The sequence below is a fragment of the Tachysurus vachellii genome, chromosome 9 (assembly GCF_030014155.1).
Source record: "Tachysurus vachellii isolate PV-2020 chromosome 9, HZAU_Pvac_v1, whole genome shotgun sequence".
In the NCBI taxonomy this organism is placed as follows: Eukaryota; Metazoa; Chordata; class Actinopteri; order Siluriformes; family Bagridae; genus Tachysurus; species Tachysurus vachellii.
In genome coordinates this window covers 16,545,576-16,564,367 of record NC_083468.1, presented here as the reverse complement: position 1 = coordinate 16,564,367, position 18,792 = coordinate 16,545,576, and the positions used below count along the sequence as shown (strand labels likewise).

Below are 18,792 nucleotides of genomic sequence, written 5' to 3'. Positions count from 1 at the left end.
ATATAACCTACTGTCAGAATTAAAAAGCATGATAAAAATATCACATTAAAAAAAGATGTAGCAAAAAGTTCATATTTTAAAAATCATTAAAATAAAACAACTGATTCAGTCCTCAAGTTGTAGCCATCCTTTCTTGTAGTCCACTAGCAGCTCCAGGTAGTACTGCCACTCTGGCTCGCTGTCATACTTTACCTCAAAGACCGTCTTCAGCGGGTTGGGATGGGACTCGTGGATACCCAGCACTACACCCTTGTACCACACTTCTGTCTTATCGTTTTCTTCATACAGATGACGGATCCTTTTGCCCACAAGATCCGGGTAGCGGTTCCTTGTGGTCTGGTGGGTGTTCTGTGCTGCTGAGCGTAGTACCCACCTCCTCCTGTGCTCTGAAGTAGATGGAGCAGAGAGATGGGGGCAGTGCTGTGATCTTGAGGAGAACTTTCTCACTTGGTGTCGCAAACTAGCCTCTGAGCTTCTATGTTTCTTTTTTCTGTGTCTCCCTCTCTGGACCTCAGACTGGTCTGGGACTCTCTGGTAGTGGGATACTTGGCCACGTTGGCCTTTGGTGTAATAAACTTTCCTGAGCTTTAGTACCATGTCCGAGCGCTTAATAATGCTACCGGGAGCATGGCTTGCATACGAAGACAATGAGGACATCTCTGTATCCACGTCGGTGCTCTCTGAAGAGAGGTCGTCAGAGGTCAAGGGTCGTCCCCAGGAATTCTCAGGCTCTTGCTCAATGTCTGACTCGATCTTCACCTCAGTGTGAGCCTCTACACCAGCGCAATATTCCGGGATGTTTCCCCACTCCTCTATCCCCAAACAGTCAGTGAACGTCCAGCTTTCAGATTCCTCAGCAGGTCCATCCTCTTCTGAGGAAGTGTTGTCTTCTAAAAACCTTCTTTTGCAGGAAAACTTTACCCTCCCTTTGCTCCTAAGGCTTTTTTGAAAAGAGACTTGCTTCACATTCTCCAGGCATGTGGTGGTGTCTGCCGTGTGTGGCCTTGGTGATACGCAGTGCACCTCAAACTCGTTAAAAGTACTTTCAGCTTCATCGGAGAATTGCACACATTCCTTTTTCAAAGTGGAGTTCACTTCTATTCCAAGAGAGAAACAAGGGCAAATTTAGTTATTTTTAGTCATTTTCTCAACTCAAGCAAAACAAACAAAATAAAATTTCATCTACACTCCCACTACCAAACTGAACCGCCCTGTTGCTGCGGCAAGACCCTTAGGAGCACACCATGTATGCCTTGACTCGAACTAAATCTATATCCCAAATAATTTTAAGTGATACTCTACATTCACATGTCCATGGGAACGACAAACACTATGAACAAAACTGCTTATGGGTTCCACTCCAGCAACATCAGTTTGGTACAGTTTAGTGTAATAGCATAACAATGCATGAGCGATACTACATTTTACACCTACAATGAAATACTGGAACATAGTCTGATGCTCAATGAAGTGCAAAAATTAGTAGCGTAATGAAACAAATAATCATTAGCTATATAAAAGTTACCACAGGAGACCAGCAGGACAAGCAGATTAAGGAAATGACAGGGACACCACTTTGCTAGTTTTTAGTCAGTTACCAAGATTAAGAATACAAATCACATAAACTTAAAGAAAGGCTGAAAACAGACATGAGCAGGAAGAAGATCTCCAGAAAAGCTTGAGTGAATAGCAACTTTTTGGTCAGAGAAAATGACTAAATTTTGCTAATTTATTCATCCAAAGCAATTAGAGAAAATCTGGCTTAGAAGATTGACATGATGAAATAAGGATCTGGCTAAAAACACCCTTCTATGAAGTCTCCTGTGTGTACCGAGTGAAAAGGAAGTTAAAAAAAGTGGGGGAAGCTGTGCATGATGAACTAGGCCAAGTAAACACCTGCGCCGTTTTATCAACGGATGCCCGAGATGCTCGTTTGCTAGAGGGGGATGTGTGCAAGAGGTTTGACAAAGCTCCCAAAACCACATCACTTCCCACAGCTCACCACAGCATCCGATCACACCGAGCACATGGTGGCTTCTACAGGCAACAGTGCACAAGTGGGATCCTGTCTCTCCTGCGGGCTTCTCTACATTTATAGAACAAAATCAAAACTGTGCTGACAGCCTAAAGCTTGCAGATAAGAGGCAAGGAAATAAAAGCTTAGCTTCAAGAATGAAGTGAGTGAACAGAAGAAAGCAGTGTGGGCCAACATAAGAAAAGGAAGTACCTTCTGTGCATCATCTGTAGGAGTAGAATCTGTAAAATAAAAAAGGGGTTCAAAACAAAAACAAATGAAATGAAAAACAAATCAAGTATATCAAACAAATAGTTATTAAATTGGTGAAAAAAAATACAGAAAATAATTTAAATCTTCTAGCCTTTTTCCATCTAGTATCTTTTTTTCCCCCATTAAAGCATAATCTTCTTTATTAGGCAGTGCTCATTGTACTGTGGAAAATTGACCAATGCAAGTCAATGTTGGATGTCTCTCGAACTCTGCAATTCACCGTCAGCTTTCAAGGATGACTAATATTTCCTGCAGTTGTATTATGGAAGCCTACCAGAGTCCATATATGCACAGTGACACATTAATAAAACGTTTGTGCTGTAAATGTTATAGAAATAGAGGTACAATTGCAAAATAATGAATCTGGAAGTGGAACTGCAAGATGAACCGTTATAACATGTTTCTATAGTAACTGCGTGTACACAGGGACTGCAGATGCTCCACATGATCTAAGACTAATATTAAAACAGATTTGTAAAGACAAAGTGATTATTGTGTAGAGTGTCAATCATACTAGTTCCAGTGACTAAATATTAATATTAACCTTCCATTCACATGCAAGCCTGTAATCATGTCCTGAGCCATGCAGTTTATACAACGATGATGTGAACCTTCTGACCAAACATTTTTGACTAATTCAACCACATTGTGGTATAACCAGTTGTAATTGCTTTATGAAAACACTCATTCATGGAATGTTCTGGAAACAGATTAGTCTCAGTGATTTCCAGATGTGAACATTTCTTGCTTTACACGATACAGTTTACTCTATCAACAAGTCGTAGAAACATCTCTAGTGAGATCTTTTTCAAAATGGTTTGTCACCGTCTTAATTCTACAAGTCTTCACACACGGAGGAAATTAAAACTTTTAGCAAAATGACTCACTTAGTTTATATTATTTTGGGTTTTGTTTATTTTCTGTAAAAGAAGGTATTAAACTCATTATCATGGCTGGATCAGGAAATCGTCACAGGGTTGTGTTGAGTATACAATTTCATGCATAAGGCCAGATGGGTTAAAATGAGTTCATGATGAGTGGCAGAGACGCCTCTGTGTGTTTACAAAGAAGTGTGAATCATGTAGAGGATGTTTTGTACAGTTACATTTAGCTAAAATGTGTGAGTTAACCCATATGTATGGAGACTTATGGGATGGTGTGTACTGGTAAATATAAAGGAAATGAGAGGAGGTGGCTGGTTATCATCTATCCTCACCTCTTAATAATGTATTCACTATAATCCTATTTATCTCACAGTTCAGTGTATTAGCTAATGATCATAAAAATACAAGGATATTAAGACTAATCTTACGTCTTATTTCATAGAATTAATTAAAATGAAAATCAAAGGGAATAAAACAAATGATCAATTAAAATAAAAACTAAATTCTGCTGGCCTTGTGCCCATTGTGTCCCATGGAAGAGTCATGTAATCTAGTGCAAAATTGTTCTGACTGATCACATTTCTGTCCTGATCAGTGGAGGTCTCTTCCATGTTTCCCATCCAAAATGAAGGTGAATCCCAGAGAAACGGTGTCTCATTTCACTATTTCACTAATGTGTCAGCTATATACGGTTGGAATGATAATAAAAGCTTCTTGACTTGACTTGACTTGACTTGGAGAAAGCAAGTCAAAATAACTCACCATCATTACAACATTGACTTAATTGTAATGATAGTGGGCAGTGAAGCCATTTTTATTCTAGATATGAAAATATACTTGGATGAGTTTTCATGTTGAAAAAGCATAAATAACTTCTTATATTTTGTATGAGGAAACTGGCTCCCCATTAAAACAATCTACTGTATTCTACTGTTTTATTTAAAGTCAAAAATGTGACTGGAAGACTGCTTTAAAAAAAAAGCGTTTTGCATCCAATCAACCCACTGTTTATAACTGACCTGCATGCAAATGATATTCAATTAATTCACTGTTGGTTTGCTCTCCTCGTTACCCAGAGATCTTGAAACCAAACTTACTGACAAATTTGAAATTTTGCTACTTTTAGCATTTTTAGTCTGTCAATAAAAATCTAGTGTCATTTACATTTATGGCATTTTTATATCAGATACCCTTTTCCAGAGTAACCTACATTTATCTCTTTTATACATCTGAGCAAGTGATGGTTAAAGGCCTTGCTCAAGGGTCCAGGATTTAAACTCACAACCTTCCAATTGACAGTCCAACATCATAACCACTTAGCCATCACTGACAATCTGGTAATAATGCGAAATTACAACAGTCCAACTCAGCCTACCCCTCAGTTATTCTTCAGATCAAAGTTAAATACGTGCATATTTCCGCATTTCTTTTTTAAAAAGTACAAGACCCAGTTTTCAACTAGTCTTATGAAAATGATCCTCAACTCACCGATGAATTTGCAGACTCCAGCATAGTAGAGGAGGTTGAGGACATCTGGATAGATATCTGGCAGGTGTTTAAGGGACAGGAGCCTCCTTAACTTAGAAGAAAAAGCACGCTTGTGGAGCTGAGTCAGCTGTCTCTCCTCTGTCAGTGTGGTTGGCCGCAGCTCAACTCGATGCTCTTGTAAAACCTGGTCTATGAATGTACCCTGGACATGTGGGAATAGCACCTCCTTTACCACCAGCATGGGGATGAACACGGCCCCTGCTCTGATGACATGAGGAAAGGGGCACTCTTGAATTCGGACATAGTTCTCAAGTTGGTAAAGAACTTTATGGAGTGCTCTCACAATTTCTTCATCTTTCATCCACATCTCCCTAGCCTTAGAGCCCAGAAGGCATGAAACCTTTTGGGTTTTAGCTTGAAGAGGAATTGACTCATCCAGGTCCAAATTGGATAACCAGTTCCTGAGCTCACAATGTGAGGTTTGAGAAATGCACCCAGAGACAAGTCTGCAGAGTGACTGGTGAAGCTCCATGAACTGATACCGGGCTTGTCTACTGCTTATGGCTACTTTATTCTCAGCAGAAGTTCGAAGTATTTCAGGGACTGGAGATATTGGAGTTTTGAAGAGTTCAGGCAAAACTATTTTAAAGCTGGTCAATTTAAGGCAATGAGGAGGGATTTTGTTGAGGGAAAATGTATCCTTAGATTGAATTAGGGGTTTGGTAGATAAAGAAGCTGGAAAATCTAATTGTTTTTTGTCACCGTTTTGCACAGCAACTCCATCCATCACACTACATGCAATAGTGCATTTAAGGGGGTGTTCTGACATTTCAGAACACGAACAAAGTCCAGTCTTCATAACAAGGTTGTGTTTGGAATCATCCTCTGTTGATTCTAAATTGTCTTGTTCTTCTTTAACATTTACATTGTGATTGTTCTGACTAATCACAGGACTCTGGCTCTCTTTTTCTGACTGACAAACCCTTTCATCAGGCTCTATTTTCTCAGTTTTGATTTTCAATTTAACATATTTGTCTAACTTTGTTTGTGGGTCAGAGTTTTGTGCTTCTCTTTCATCTATTTGAGGCTTCGAGTTAGGAAGCTGATTTGGACAGCTGGGATCTTGTGCAGGTGATAATAAACCTGTACCTTCTAAGTAGGCTTTGTAAGGGGCCAGACTAAAAACTTTGTTAATTACTGGCATTGGGGGGGAGGAATGGGGCTTAGTCTCATAAGCTTTCAGCTGCTGTGTTGTTTGAAGTTTAACCAAAGAATCATTTTCAGAGCTTTTGTCAGTTTCCACCCTGAGCTTTTTAGATACGACAGCAACATTACTTGCTTTGTCTGAAAAACCTAAACTCTGCTTTTTACTGAATATATCACCAGTGCATGTAGAAGAGTTTGTATAACTTTGACTTTTAAGCGGACAATTATCTTGTCCCTGACATGGACTCTCCAGGGGTGAATTTTTATTTGAAACCATATAGTGGGCTTGAGAGTCAGTTTGATGGAAAGTCCCTTTAACTCCAAGCTGTCCTTGAAGAGGTTGTTCCTGGTTGGACTCAGCATTCTTTTCTTGCCGCATGGAAAAGTCCAGCGGTTGTTCTACTTGCTGCAAGACAGGAGGACAAAAAGCTCTCTTACTAAACGGGTTTGTGTGTGTTCTACAGGCAGGATATGCAGCTACGTTCCTGACAACTGGGTGGCCTGGAGAGACCAAAGGGTAGTGCTGCCTGAAATCTCTAAAGAAAGGTTGAAGGACAGGGTGCTGGCCAGACGTTTGCTGAAAATTCTCAGTTCTGTAAACCTGAGAAATGTTATTCTTCTGACAATAAAGCACGGAATGTTGAGGTATATCTCTATACTTAGATGTAAGAGGACAGTCTTGATAAATCTGCATGTGTGTTCCATACTGCATCCCAGGCACTGTCTCATACATAGGAGCCATATCTTTATGTGCCTGTCTAGGCATCTGGAAACGTTGGCAGTGATCTGGTGAAGAGGGGACAAACGGGTGAACATGGTTATACAAATAGTTGCCATGGCATGGATTAGAAAAAGCAGAAAGGCTTTGAGGTTTGCTTTGGCTAAGACCATGGTAGCCTTCTGTGGTTACATCTTTTAATGGTACCTTCCCTCCACATTGCTCATATGCCAATAATCTATGCTGCATCAAAGCTTCTGACTCCTTTTTATGCATGCATTCCCAGTGACCATAATATGTCATCTGATCATCCTCAAACATTTGTCGGGGCATCCTCTGCAGTCCTTGGTCCATAGTATAGCTGTGACCTACTGTGTACTTTTGGCCAGCACAGCAAGGCCTATGTGCATACACTGGTTTTGGAATAGCAAGTCCACCAGATTTTTCTGATGGTGAGGGTGATAAACTTGTGCAACCTAAAGGGGTTTTCCTAAAAGGAACAGGGGACATTAATCCTGCACTATTAGGGCTCTGCTTACTCAGACTTCTAGTATCATAGGCAAGCTTTTGCTTCACTACCACCTCTGATCCAGTGGGGGATCCTTTGTCCTCAGGGAAATTTATGTTTTCAGGCCTATAAATGATTGGATTGGTAATTGACCCCTCTGTAGCTGAAACCACAGGACTCCCTCCAGTTCTTACAAAAATCCTAGAGGGACTCCATGGTGAGGGAAGATCTAATGTCTCTTGTCCACATGACATATAGGTATGTCTGTAGGGTAAAGACTTGTCTTGAGAGTACTGAGGCAAACTGTCGGCTTTGCTCACAGTCCCCATGGTACCCTCTAGTCTTGCTCTCTTGCTTTGAGGTAGGGGATCCATGAAACTCTTTGCCTGCTTGCTGTTCATCATTCGATCCTGTCTTTGAGATTATTCATTCCAAATGACACCTGAAAAAAGAACAAACAAAAATAATGAAACAATGAAATAAATTACTTAAATATGAAACTAATGTATGAAATATTATAAAACTGGAGAAATAATTATGTTTAAATAGATTATTTCTATATTACCTTTTTATATAGTAGCTAGTATAACAAAAAATGATTATGATTAAAAATATTATGATTTCAAAGTATTACAATTATTTATGACTTCTTCTAAATAAAAGGATCATAGGCCATAATGATTTGATTGACATTAATTTATAAAGCCAGTCATATACAGTAAACTACACCATAACTATTGCATTAATCGTTCCGTTAACTGAATGCAGTAAATTCACTACATTTCTGAATCATCATTGTGAAACTGTGACACACTTCTTACATAGCACTATTATGTGTGACTACGTGTCAGTCACTAAAACCTGTTTCACCAGGCTCTCCCAGGGTGCCATCATCTAAACATCAAAGATTATCCACATCAACACTGAGTAGTAAATGAATGAACACATGCCCCACTTCATGCAGTGACAATGATCAACACCTAATGAGTCTTTTTTGCAGAAATTAATGAAGATGAGCAAAGATGAGTTGAGCCCAACAGACTTAAGTAAGCGGTTCTCTGCAGACAAATGCTACTCTACTCTTCAGTAGTGCATCCTTATATACATTTACATTAAAAAAAAATCAACATCCTGTTCCATGTGTCCTTATTCCCAATACGCCTATTTCCTCATTACCCTACATGCTCATCTTATTGCCCAAGGCAGCATTGCTGATCTAATTGTATAGCTTATTCCAACATTAAATTGGATACACAGATATATATAGGCCAACTATATAGGCTCCATACATCTATAACATTGAGGAAACATGATAAAATATGAGTACACATTTTGTGGTCAACATTTTGTGGTTAAAAGATTTTATACTCTCAGTTTTTGTCATCACGGTTTCACAATTATGGTCTTATGGCTTTTTGGTTGCATAATTAATGATAATTGTGCAATTGAAAATTTTTCACTTCCTGAATGAACATGATCAGCTGCACAATTCAAAAAAAATTGTTTCTATTTTATTTAATTTTCATTGTTTTAGATCGACTAACATCAGACACCGTTTCTTAGAAGCTCATTTTCAACTGCTTGCTTGGTTTATACTTTGCTGACCTCTTCAAACTGGATGGGATCCACCAAGCTATTAATAATAGTAATGACTAAAGATGTCAAATATTGATTCAAAGTTTAAATTAGTTTAAAAGTATAAATAAGTCTAACTAATAATAGTGAAAAAGGGAATACAGGCTTTATCGTGTGAAATGCTTGATTCTGTTGATATGAAGTGATAAATCATAACATGCAATTACTGTATTTTATTGCCAAATTGCTGTTGTTCTCTTTACCAAAGCAGTGTAGAAAATAGTCTAATCTAGTAATCTAGTGCCCTTAGTATCTAGTAGGAGGGCATTTGGGATGCAGTGCCAGTGGTGAAAAGTGGCTCCTGGGTGATATCTCAGAGGGCCATGATGAAACATCTCTGGTTATTTCTGGAAAAAAAAACGACGTGCAAATCGAAAATCAACCGGATCGAGCGACAACAGCAAAATAAACATTTTAGTTGATCTATGTATAACTATTAAGTGGAAAGGTGTGGTGGAAAATCGTGTCATAATGGCTTGATGCATGCAAGCCTGGTGCACATGCCGCTTCCCACGCAGGCAGAAAACAGCACAAAACCTACGAGTCCATCTTCATTCTCGAGTCACTTAGGAAACTTCCGTCAACATCAACAAACCTTCTACTGAAATGTGAGCGGTTTCACGTGACATCAACGGAAGACTACCTCGTAAAAAACCTCCCAAAGTGCCTCTTAATGTTTAGTATATTTTAATCCGTGTTATGAATGAAACCTCTTTCCATTTACGCGGAATACAAGACAAGCTCACGGTCTTTTACGCGCTCTTACAGTTCAAGCGGATACTAAATCACAGGTCAAATCCAAAACCAACCAAGCGAACATAAAATAAACCGAATGACAAAGTTTTCTCCATTATTCTCACTGTGCTAACAACAAAACGCATCAACAACAACTCACTCACTCACTCACTCACCGAGGAGAGAGAAGCTCCTGCTGGTCAGCAACCGGCACAATTACACTCGCCATGTCAAAAGCGCATAATAGCCATCATTATTCTTCTAAACAATCTCGAGTCCATAGAAAGCGTTTCGAGACCTCTATGGCATGTAGGTATGGTGAAGACTAACCAGATACTGCTGTCTTATTTTTCTCAAGAGTTTGTAGGCGTCAGTCCAGAAGTATGCAGGCTGTTGGCACACGCTTAGCCAATTACAACATGACAGAAAAAGAGGGAGGATCTAAAGGTCACTTGCGCGCTAACCGAACGCAGTGTGATAGTAGTTTCTTCTTCTAAAGAATCTCTGAGCGACTCGAGGTTTTGTTGCCAGAAGTGGAATTGATGGAAAACAAACAAAGCCGAATTGCACCGTGGAGTAAACTGTAGAAGTTACAAGCTTTCAACACCAGGTCGCACCAGGTCGGACTTCTCTTTGCGCAGTCAACCTGTTAGGTTTACCTCTTAGATCAATTTAATGATGGTGCATCCTTAGCTCCAATAGTGAAGTAACTGAAACATCACGAGTTGTCCTGTAGCTTGGAATCATTAACAGGCGCGCAACCGTGAAGCGCATATTTACATACATTAAAGCCAAATCCGTCTGTTTGCAAATTTATTTTATTATCTGGGGCAAAGTTTTGCTGCTGAATTTTGCAACACAAACTATTAAAAGTGAAACATCACCAACCTAAGAACAGAATTAGTGTGTTTAGTATGATTTTTCTTTCTATGACTTTTTTCAGGCTGTTGTTTTATACAGTATATATATATATATATATATATATATATATATATATATATATATATATATATATATATATATATACACACACACACATATATATATATATATATATATATATATATATATATATATATATATATATGTATATATATACGTGATATTACGTGATATTATATATATACGTGAATATAGTGTACTTTTAAAGCACATTTAAGGTACCTGAGTGGATTATAATTACCTTTCACAGAAGGCTTTTGAGGTACATTACATGCTCCTGTAAGTGCAAGATACATTCCAGATGTGTAGTGTAGTTTCCAACTGAAACTAAGTTCAGAAATGCATCAACCACTGAAATTCCACTAATACTATTCTCTTTGAGTCCTGGATGTTGAGTGGGTTTGTGTCACAGCCTATTTTGAAGAGGAAGTTGTTTAGTGATATGACAGGGACATTTTCAAATGACTTAAGAGACATAAGTTGTGGGTGTCGATGATCTAAACAGCGTGGATTATTATGGCTGTTTTGTTTAACTCCATAGAATATCTTGGTTTATTTACAAGGTAGAGCTTTTAAAAAGAAATTGAATGGACCAACTAATATGATGTAGATAATAGCAATATTTTACCAGAACCATGAGTACAGTAAAATTCAGCATTTAAATCACAATACACTTCTCCTTATTAGTATCATTACCTTCAGGCCAGTACAAGAACTTAATAGAATATGCATATGAATAAAACAGGTTAAACCCGATTTTTTTATTTTCAAATAAATGCTTGCAATATTCCAGTAAATAAAACCAGGGCATTTAATTATTTTTACTAAGTTTTTTTTTTACTGAAAGGTTTAATTTTTTGTTTGCTGTTTATTACATTCTGAAATCCTGCATCAGTTGACCAGAAACAGTAAATGCTTCCAGAAAGAGTTCAAATATTAGCAAACGCTGTTGTAATCACAGCCATAGAGTTGTCTACTATGTCTGCCATGAGAATCTTATAAGGAAAGCCAAATAAGACATTTAATTGTGTGTGTGAGTGAGTGAGAGAGAGAGAGAGAGAGAGAGAGGGAGAGAGAGGGAGAGAGAAAGCCCCTTTGGCAAAGTGGGACCATAAACCTGATCTCTCAGGGTTTGTGGCCTATTTGTTACAGCTAAAATTTGGTTGCAAATTTTAGCTTATGGAAAACAAGAGCAAAACCTATGCAATGTCAGAATAACAATAGCCCTAGTTAAACATCTAAATGTAATGTTAACAATGAAAGCAAATAATTATTTGGGTGCAAAAGAAATCCTAATCTAAAAAAAAAAAGTTTAACATCACTAAATGTCAGTTCGCTAATTTCTTCGTAATTATAACATGACTTTCAATCCCAGGGAAAGACTTATTCAATCATGTGGCATAAAATCATGCAGATAGATACAGATACAACCAATTTTGCCATTTTTCATCTGACCTCTCTTATCAACAAGGAATTTCCTCCCACAGATCTGTTCCTCCCACAGACATGTTGCTCGGGTTCTGAGTAAGCTCTAGAGACTATTGCGTTTGAAAATCCCAGAAGATCAGCAGTATCTGAAATAATCAAACCAGCCCATCTGGTACGAAAAACCAAGTCAAGGTTAGTCACAGAGATCACATATTTTGGTCATTCTGATGTTTGATGTGAACATTAACTGAAACTTTTTAATGGTATGATTGATGCATCATGCTACCTCCACATGGGTAACTGCATGAGCTAGCAGGTGTACAGTTGTTCCTATAGTGGATGGTGAGAGTATCATTCATTCATTCATTTTCTACCGCTTATCCGAACTACCTCGGGTCACGGGGAGCCTGTGCCTATCTCAGGCGTCATCGGGCATCAAGGCAGGATTCACCCTGGACGGAGTGCCAACCCATCGCAGGGCACACACACACTCTCATTCACTCACGCAATCACACACTACGGACAATTTTTCAGAGATGCCAATCAACCTACCATGCATGTCTTTGGACCGGGGGAGGAAACCGGAGTACCCGGAGGAAACCCCCGAGGCATGAGGAGAACATGCAAACTCCACACACACAAGGCGGAGGCGGGAATTGAACCCCCCTCCCTGGAGGTGAGGCGAACCTGCAAACCACTAAGCCACCGTGCGCCACATATTCAATTCAATTCTATTCCATTTTATTTGTATAGCACTTTTTACATACGGAAATTCAGATAAAAATGACAAAGTATAAATTTTTATTTATATTTATCCCTAATGAGTAAGGCAGAGGAAATAGTGGCAAGACAAAACTCACTGAGGTGATATGAGGAACAAACATTAAGAGGACCCAGACTCAAAAAGGGAACCATCCTTATCTTTATGTCACCTAAGTATGTATTTATAAATAATTTCCTTTCAGTAACTGTACATAATCAAGTGCAATTGTGTTAACAGGAACTTTTGACTTATTAATATGAGCCTAAGCAATATTTCTGAATTCATTCTAGTTTTAACATAAATTCCTTCCAAATTTGACTGTGGCATCAACAGTTCGAAGCCCCCAAAGTGGTTTCCATGCAGTACTATCCACAACAGTCACAGGTATCTCCAGGTAGTATACCTGGGGCCAACCTCATCAGCAGTGAGCAGCCTCAAAGTGATGGAGATTCTTTAAGTCCTTGTGAGGTGGGGCCTGCATGGATTGGACTTGTTTGTCCCATACATCCCACAGATGTTCAATCAAACTGAGGTCATGTCCCTCAAACCATTCCTGAACAATTTATGCAGTGTGGCAGGACACATTATCCTGTTGAAAGAGTCCACTGCCATTAGGGAATCATTAGTGAATACTGTTAACATGAAGGAGAGTGCTTATTCTGTAACAATGTTTAGGTATGCGGTATGTGTCAGTTTCCCAGCAGAACATTGCCACTAGATTCCTTCTTCCCAAGGAGTGCATCCTGGTGCCATGCATGTGATATAAAAGAGAGCAAGATTCATAAGACCATAATCTCCATGGTCCAGTTCTGATGCTCAAATATCCATTGTAGGCACTTTTGGCAGTGAACAGGAGTCAGCATGGGCACTCCAACTAGCCCCGGACACAAATAGCTGGGATACACTGTGTGTACAGACATCTGTCTATCATAACCAGCATTAACTTCTTTAGCAATGTCTGCTAAAATAGCACTTCTGTGGGATTAGACAAGATGGCTAGCTTTGACTCCTAATGGATATCAATGAGCCATGGGTGCCCATGATCCTGACACAAGTTCACTGATTGTAATTCCTTAGACCACTTTTGGTAGGTACTAAGCACAGTGTCGAGGGAACACCCCACAAAATCTGTTGTTTTGGAGATCTGACCCAGTGGTCCAGCCATCGCAATTTGGCAATTGTCAAAGTCCCGCAGGTCCTAATGCTTGCCCATATTTCCTGCTTGTGCCAAGGTAATAGGATAATCAATATTTATTCACTTTACCTGAAAGTGGTTTTAATGTTATGGATGATCTATATATATATATGTATATATATATATATATATATATATATATATATATATATATATATATATATATATATATATATATATTGCTAAAAGCAAGTTCTTATATGTCTGATCGCCTCATGTGGAAATACATGTGTTAGCACTACCTAATTGTCTTTCCTTTGAGATTACTGCTGCACAGTCTAGACAAGCTGTTGGCGTCCATGAAACCCCCCATGGGTTTTTGGTTTTTGCTTATAAGCTGGGTATCTCTCTGAGGAAGACCACATGGCACCTTACACTGTTTGTTGTCATGGCATCAGAACAGTATAGCCAGTCGATAAGTGCCAACAAGAGACCCTCAAATAAAACCCTATAATTTAACTGTGTACTGTTTTAAAAGGAAAAGTGCTCAACATTTTGCTATATAAGCAAAACTGATCAGACCAGAACTAAACGAATTGACAATTCTTACTACAAGTATAGAAATGTCTACATCTACAAAATAGACTTTATATATTATTCAATACATAGTAAAACTCAGCATTTAAGTGTACGATTAAGAAAGACTAACGGTAAATCAACATTTAACCAAGTGATAATTTCCTAAGAATAAACTTAATAAAAAGCTCAAAAAGATATCTCAGCTTTGTTGCATTTGTCTGATTTTTTCAGACAAATCCTATTAGAAATTATTAATTTTTGACATTTTGCAATGACTGTTTTGTTCAGTACATAATCAGCAAAGCATGTGATTAACAGGTCTTTAGACAACAGGCTACATGTAATATCACAAGTTACTGTATGTGATAGCAGGAAATATATATGGAGCCACTTATACTAGAGTAACATGCAGTATGCATTTTCACACCAATAACAATCTTCAAACCCATAGCCACTGTATTCATCATTTATCCTGAAACTACCCATTATTTACCCTTAAGCAAACATCATTGGTTGTACTAAGATGTACTAAGGTTGGGCAGATTTCTTAACATTTCTGCCATCACTGTTGAAGTCTAATGTCTAATGAAACCTCAACAGTATATGTTCCAGTGTCACTGCCTGCTATGAGTTCACTTAGCCATAGAGTTACATCAGCCACATCTGTGATACCTGTGATCTACATTGGGGAACAGCACAGGGGTGGGGGGTTGTGAAGGGGTCTCCCTTCATCCCCAAAGAACAACAAGAGGAAAATCAGACGTGTTCACTCAACCATGGTGACATGTCAACATCCAACAGTCTGCTGGGGATAAACCACATGGACTATTTTCATAACCATAAAAAGACTATTCAAAAAAGATACACTTGTACCTAACAACAGCACATGCTGTAGCATTTTTTATTGTTATTTTGATAGCGCAATCTTTATAAAGTTCTTTAATGTTCTCAGAAGAATCCATTGGGTGCAATTTGTGACAAATGTGTGATGCTTTGTATATCTGACAATTGCGGGTTAATCACAATGCACATCACTAAACTGACCAGGGCTTGGTTAGTTTATATCTTGCTTCTCATCTGAAGCTGTACCTTCTCCATACTCTCCCTGGTCCTGTGATGTTACTCCATCTGCTTGATTAATGGTCCCCTCCCTGCCCGAGTGTCTGTTGTTTTTTTTTTTTTTTTCAAATCAATGGCTCAGCAGCCAATGGCAAGTGAACAAGTTGCAGCTTTAGAAGAGGCAACCACACACAAGGCGGCACGTACCTTCAACACCACAGCTGCTTTGCTAAACAAATCAGATGTGACAAACTTGCTCTAATGGGAGATGAAAGGAAACAGCAGAGTTGAATTCTCCTCTGAGCTGTTTGTGCTCAACACAATAGAGGACAGTGTATATATATATATTTATGAATACATGTAACACCTCTAGAATTCTCAGCACAAGCCTGACTGGTCAAACTAAACTGCCGTTCACACTTCACATCAGACAAGCAGAACTGAAAGCCTTAATAGTGTCCCAGTCACACTTCCTTTTCAACAAAAAAGGAAAGGAACAAAAATGTCTGTCTTTTATCTTGTCTAGTCTAATCTGTTCTAATCTAAACCTTAACTTAAATCAACATAAGGTGTAAATTTTATAATAGAGAAGAAAACCATTTTTAAAATGTACCTTGAATCAACATCTCCACCTGAAAGAATAAGGTTTATAGAACTTAAAAGCAATCAACAGCAAGAACTAACAGAACCAAAACTCTTTTTAAAAAGCTTTACTGTGTTTTTCAGTGTAGTTTTGGTTGGTGGAATGAGCTTTGGAGCTTTATGAGAGATGACAGTGTTGTTAAAAGTCTTGCATCTAAAAAATAGAACCTCTAAAGGGATGAAAAACAGTAAAGGAATGAAAAAAGTCTGACTTTATTGAGAACCATCAATGCCAAGATCCCTACAGATGATCTGACCAACACAATTGTGTACAAACTTCTTTTATCTTTTCAACCTGACAACCGTTTGTTTTCTAGGTCATCGCTTGACCCTCCAATGTAATCATTCTTCCCATGTTTAACTTGTTAGAATAAGGCCTGCAGGCTGAATGGCTTATCTCACCCAAGTTTGTTTTCCAGCTTTCATGGCCCATATTTAAAGTCCTTGTTGGGCCTAGTTTTGATTGAGAAAACACTGATTAGCGAATTCACTTGATATAGACACCACCCAGGTAATGTTTAAATAAAGTATAATAATATGTGATACATAACTAATTGGAAACGCAAATTGGTCACCCAAATTAGGCTGTGTATTTTCAGGTTGTGGTCGGGGATCAGGATCAACACTGGCCAGAGATCAAAATCAACAGTGCAATAATATATAATATTACATTCTAGTTAAATAATGTTATACACAGTGTCAAATATACTATATAATTTTAGAAAATAATCCAAACAGTTTTATCCTGTATTAATCAAAGTAAAAACAAAAATCACAAACAAAAAAAATATTCAGTTTCGTTTTCTTCCTCTGGGTGTGAAGTTATAGAGTACAATCATTTTCAGAATTCAATATTAAAATGTCTATATTACAAATTTTCTTTAATTCAGACTTTTGAACTGCTTAAAGTCGAAGTGATAGGACTTCAATTATGATAAGATAGAGGCTACCTAACATTAAATAGACTTTAGCTGCCTTTAGTCAGCTTTAGTTAATATTTGCCTACATTCCATAGTCCAGAAGTTGAAGGCTCACTAAAACATAATCAGAAGCATGAAAGAAAATTATGACACATTGATGATTTTTTAACTTTCGTCTAATGATTTAAATAAATATAAGAAAACATGTTTTTGTACTTTAAATTGAGAAAACACTCAAACAGGATTTTTTTAAAGATAAGTTTATATAAGTTTTGAGTAATTTTGCTTTTCTAGCTTTTTTTTTAAATAAAAAAATCTTATTTTAAAATGCTATTTTGTACTTTATTGCTGGTGTAAAGATTTGTAGCTCTAAAGTTTAAAGATAACTTTGTACAGATACATAAAAGATACATACAGATGCATAAAAGATTTGTGCACTATTTGGGATATGTATGCCAAAAATTTTTTCCTACATGGATACAATTCAAGGACAGTTTTGAATAATTGTAAGCAGTGACTCATAATGTGGGATGCAAAATGAAATGAAACAAATAGTAGTGCTATGATGAGAAGACAAATTGAAATGATTTAAATTTGTCTTTGAAAATACAGCTGACATCCAAATACTAAGGCAAACATGGTAAGTGACATTCATGTTTGCTAAAAGGTTCAATCAAGTGTTCAACAGAAGATCAGTTACTTTGGAGCTACAGTCATTTTTCAGATAGAACATAGGTAGATTTTACTATGCATTTATAAGTCAACACTGAAAAATCACTGAAATACAATTAAGGTACCAGTGTTTGTTAGTCTGGTTATTTTTATGTCATTAAAAAAGTCTGTGCAACTAACAGGTTTTTACCCCTGTGGAAATTTCCGAAAAACCCTGACTTTCTTAAGGTCCTCTGGCTAATATTTGATTTTTTTTGACAACCCCAAATACACCTAAAAACTGCGCAAGAGATATTTGTATAGGAATTTGGTGGTGGTGTTTATACTGGAATGACCTGTGCACTCAACCGACCTTAAACCCATTTGAGCTTAGTTTTCCTTAAAATAAACCTGACTTCTTGTTAATTACAATTCATGATGACTAAATGCTTGAAACATTGGGCAGTTTTGACAGGGTAAATCATCCTGTTATCTGTGCTTATGTCAGAATAATGTACGTTTTGTACTAATCCCACAGACACACTCATCCGAGCAAGTAATATTTAACCTCCTCGGCCCAGCTATATATCATATATCATTGAGCAATACTTTATCTGTCTGTTTATTTGTCTATGAATAAAGTGAATGTTTAACAGTGCTAGTATTAGCTTCGTGGTCACTCATATACAGCAAGCTGGAATAAATTTTACATGTCTTAAAAAGTTGTTCCACCTGGATGCATTGTACTTCTTCAGGCTCCACTGTGAGTCATTGCATGTGTGAAGTATTTATACAGTAGTGACGTGACATACGGCTAAGTATGGTGACCCATACTCAGAATTTGCTCTCTGCATTTAACCCATCCAAAGTGCACACACAGCAGTGAACACACACACCGTGAACACACACCCGGAGCAGTGGGCAGCCATTTATGCTGCGGTGCCCGGGGAGCAGTTGGGGGGATTCGGTCCCTTGCTCAAGGGCACCTCAGTCGTGGCCGGCCCGAGACTCGAACCCACAAACTTCGGGTTACGAGTCAGACTCTTTAACCATTAGGCCACTACTGCATACATTGTTTTTTAGCACACACACACACACAAAACATGACTTTTTGTATCGTTTTAAATTGTGTGCTAGAATTACTTTTGAATATTTGCATGTAGCTAAAACAGAGTTGTATTAAATGGCAGAAATTGATTGCAATTGTATTAT

General features: G+C 37.9%; 1 protein-coding gene across 3 annotated transcripts; it reads right to left on the bottom strand.

Annotated features, from left to right (window-relative positions):
- Positions 1-959: 959 nt before the first annotated feature.
- On the bottom strand, positions 960-10,032 carry c9h15orf39 (chromosome 9 C15orf39 homolog). Of its 3 annotated transcripts, none has more exons than XM_060877961.1 (4): positions 9,792-10,032; positions 4,660-7,533; positions 2,228-2,256; positions 960-1,097 (listed from the first exon to the last, which is right to left on the bottom strand). In XM_060877961.1, exons 2-4 carry the CDS (start codon positions 7,493-7,495, stop codon positions 1,092-1,094), a joined length of 2,871 nt encoding a protein of 956 aa, XP_060733944.1. In that variant the 5' UTR covers positions 7,496-7,533; positions 9,792-10,032; the 3' UTR covers positions 960-1,091. The 3 variants fall into 3 exon arrangements, with proteins under 3 accessions (XP_060733944.1, XP_060733943.1, XP_060733945.1); XM_060877960.1 differs by having other exon boundaries at positions 9,638-10,031; XM_060877962.1 differs by lacking the exon at positions 9,792-10,032 and adding an exon at positions 8,930-9,030.
- Positions 10,033-18,792: the final 8,760 nt, after the last annotated feature.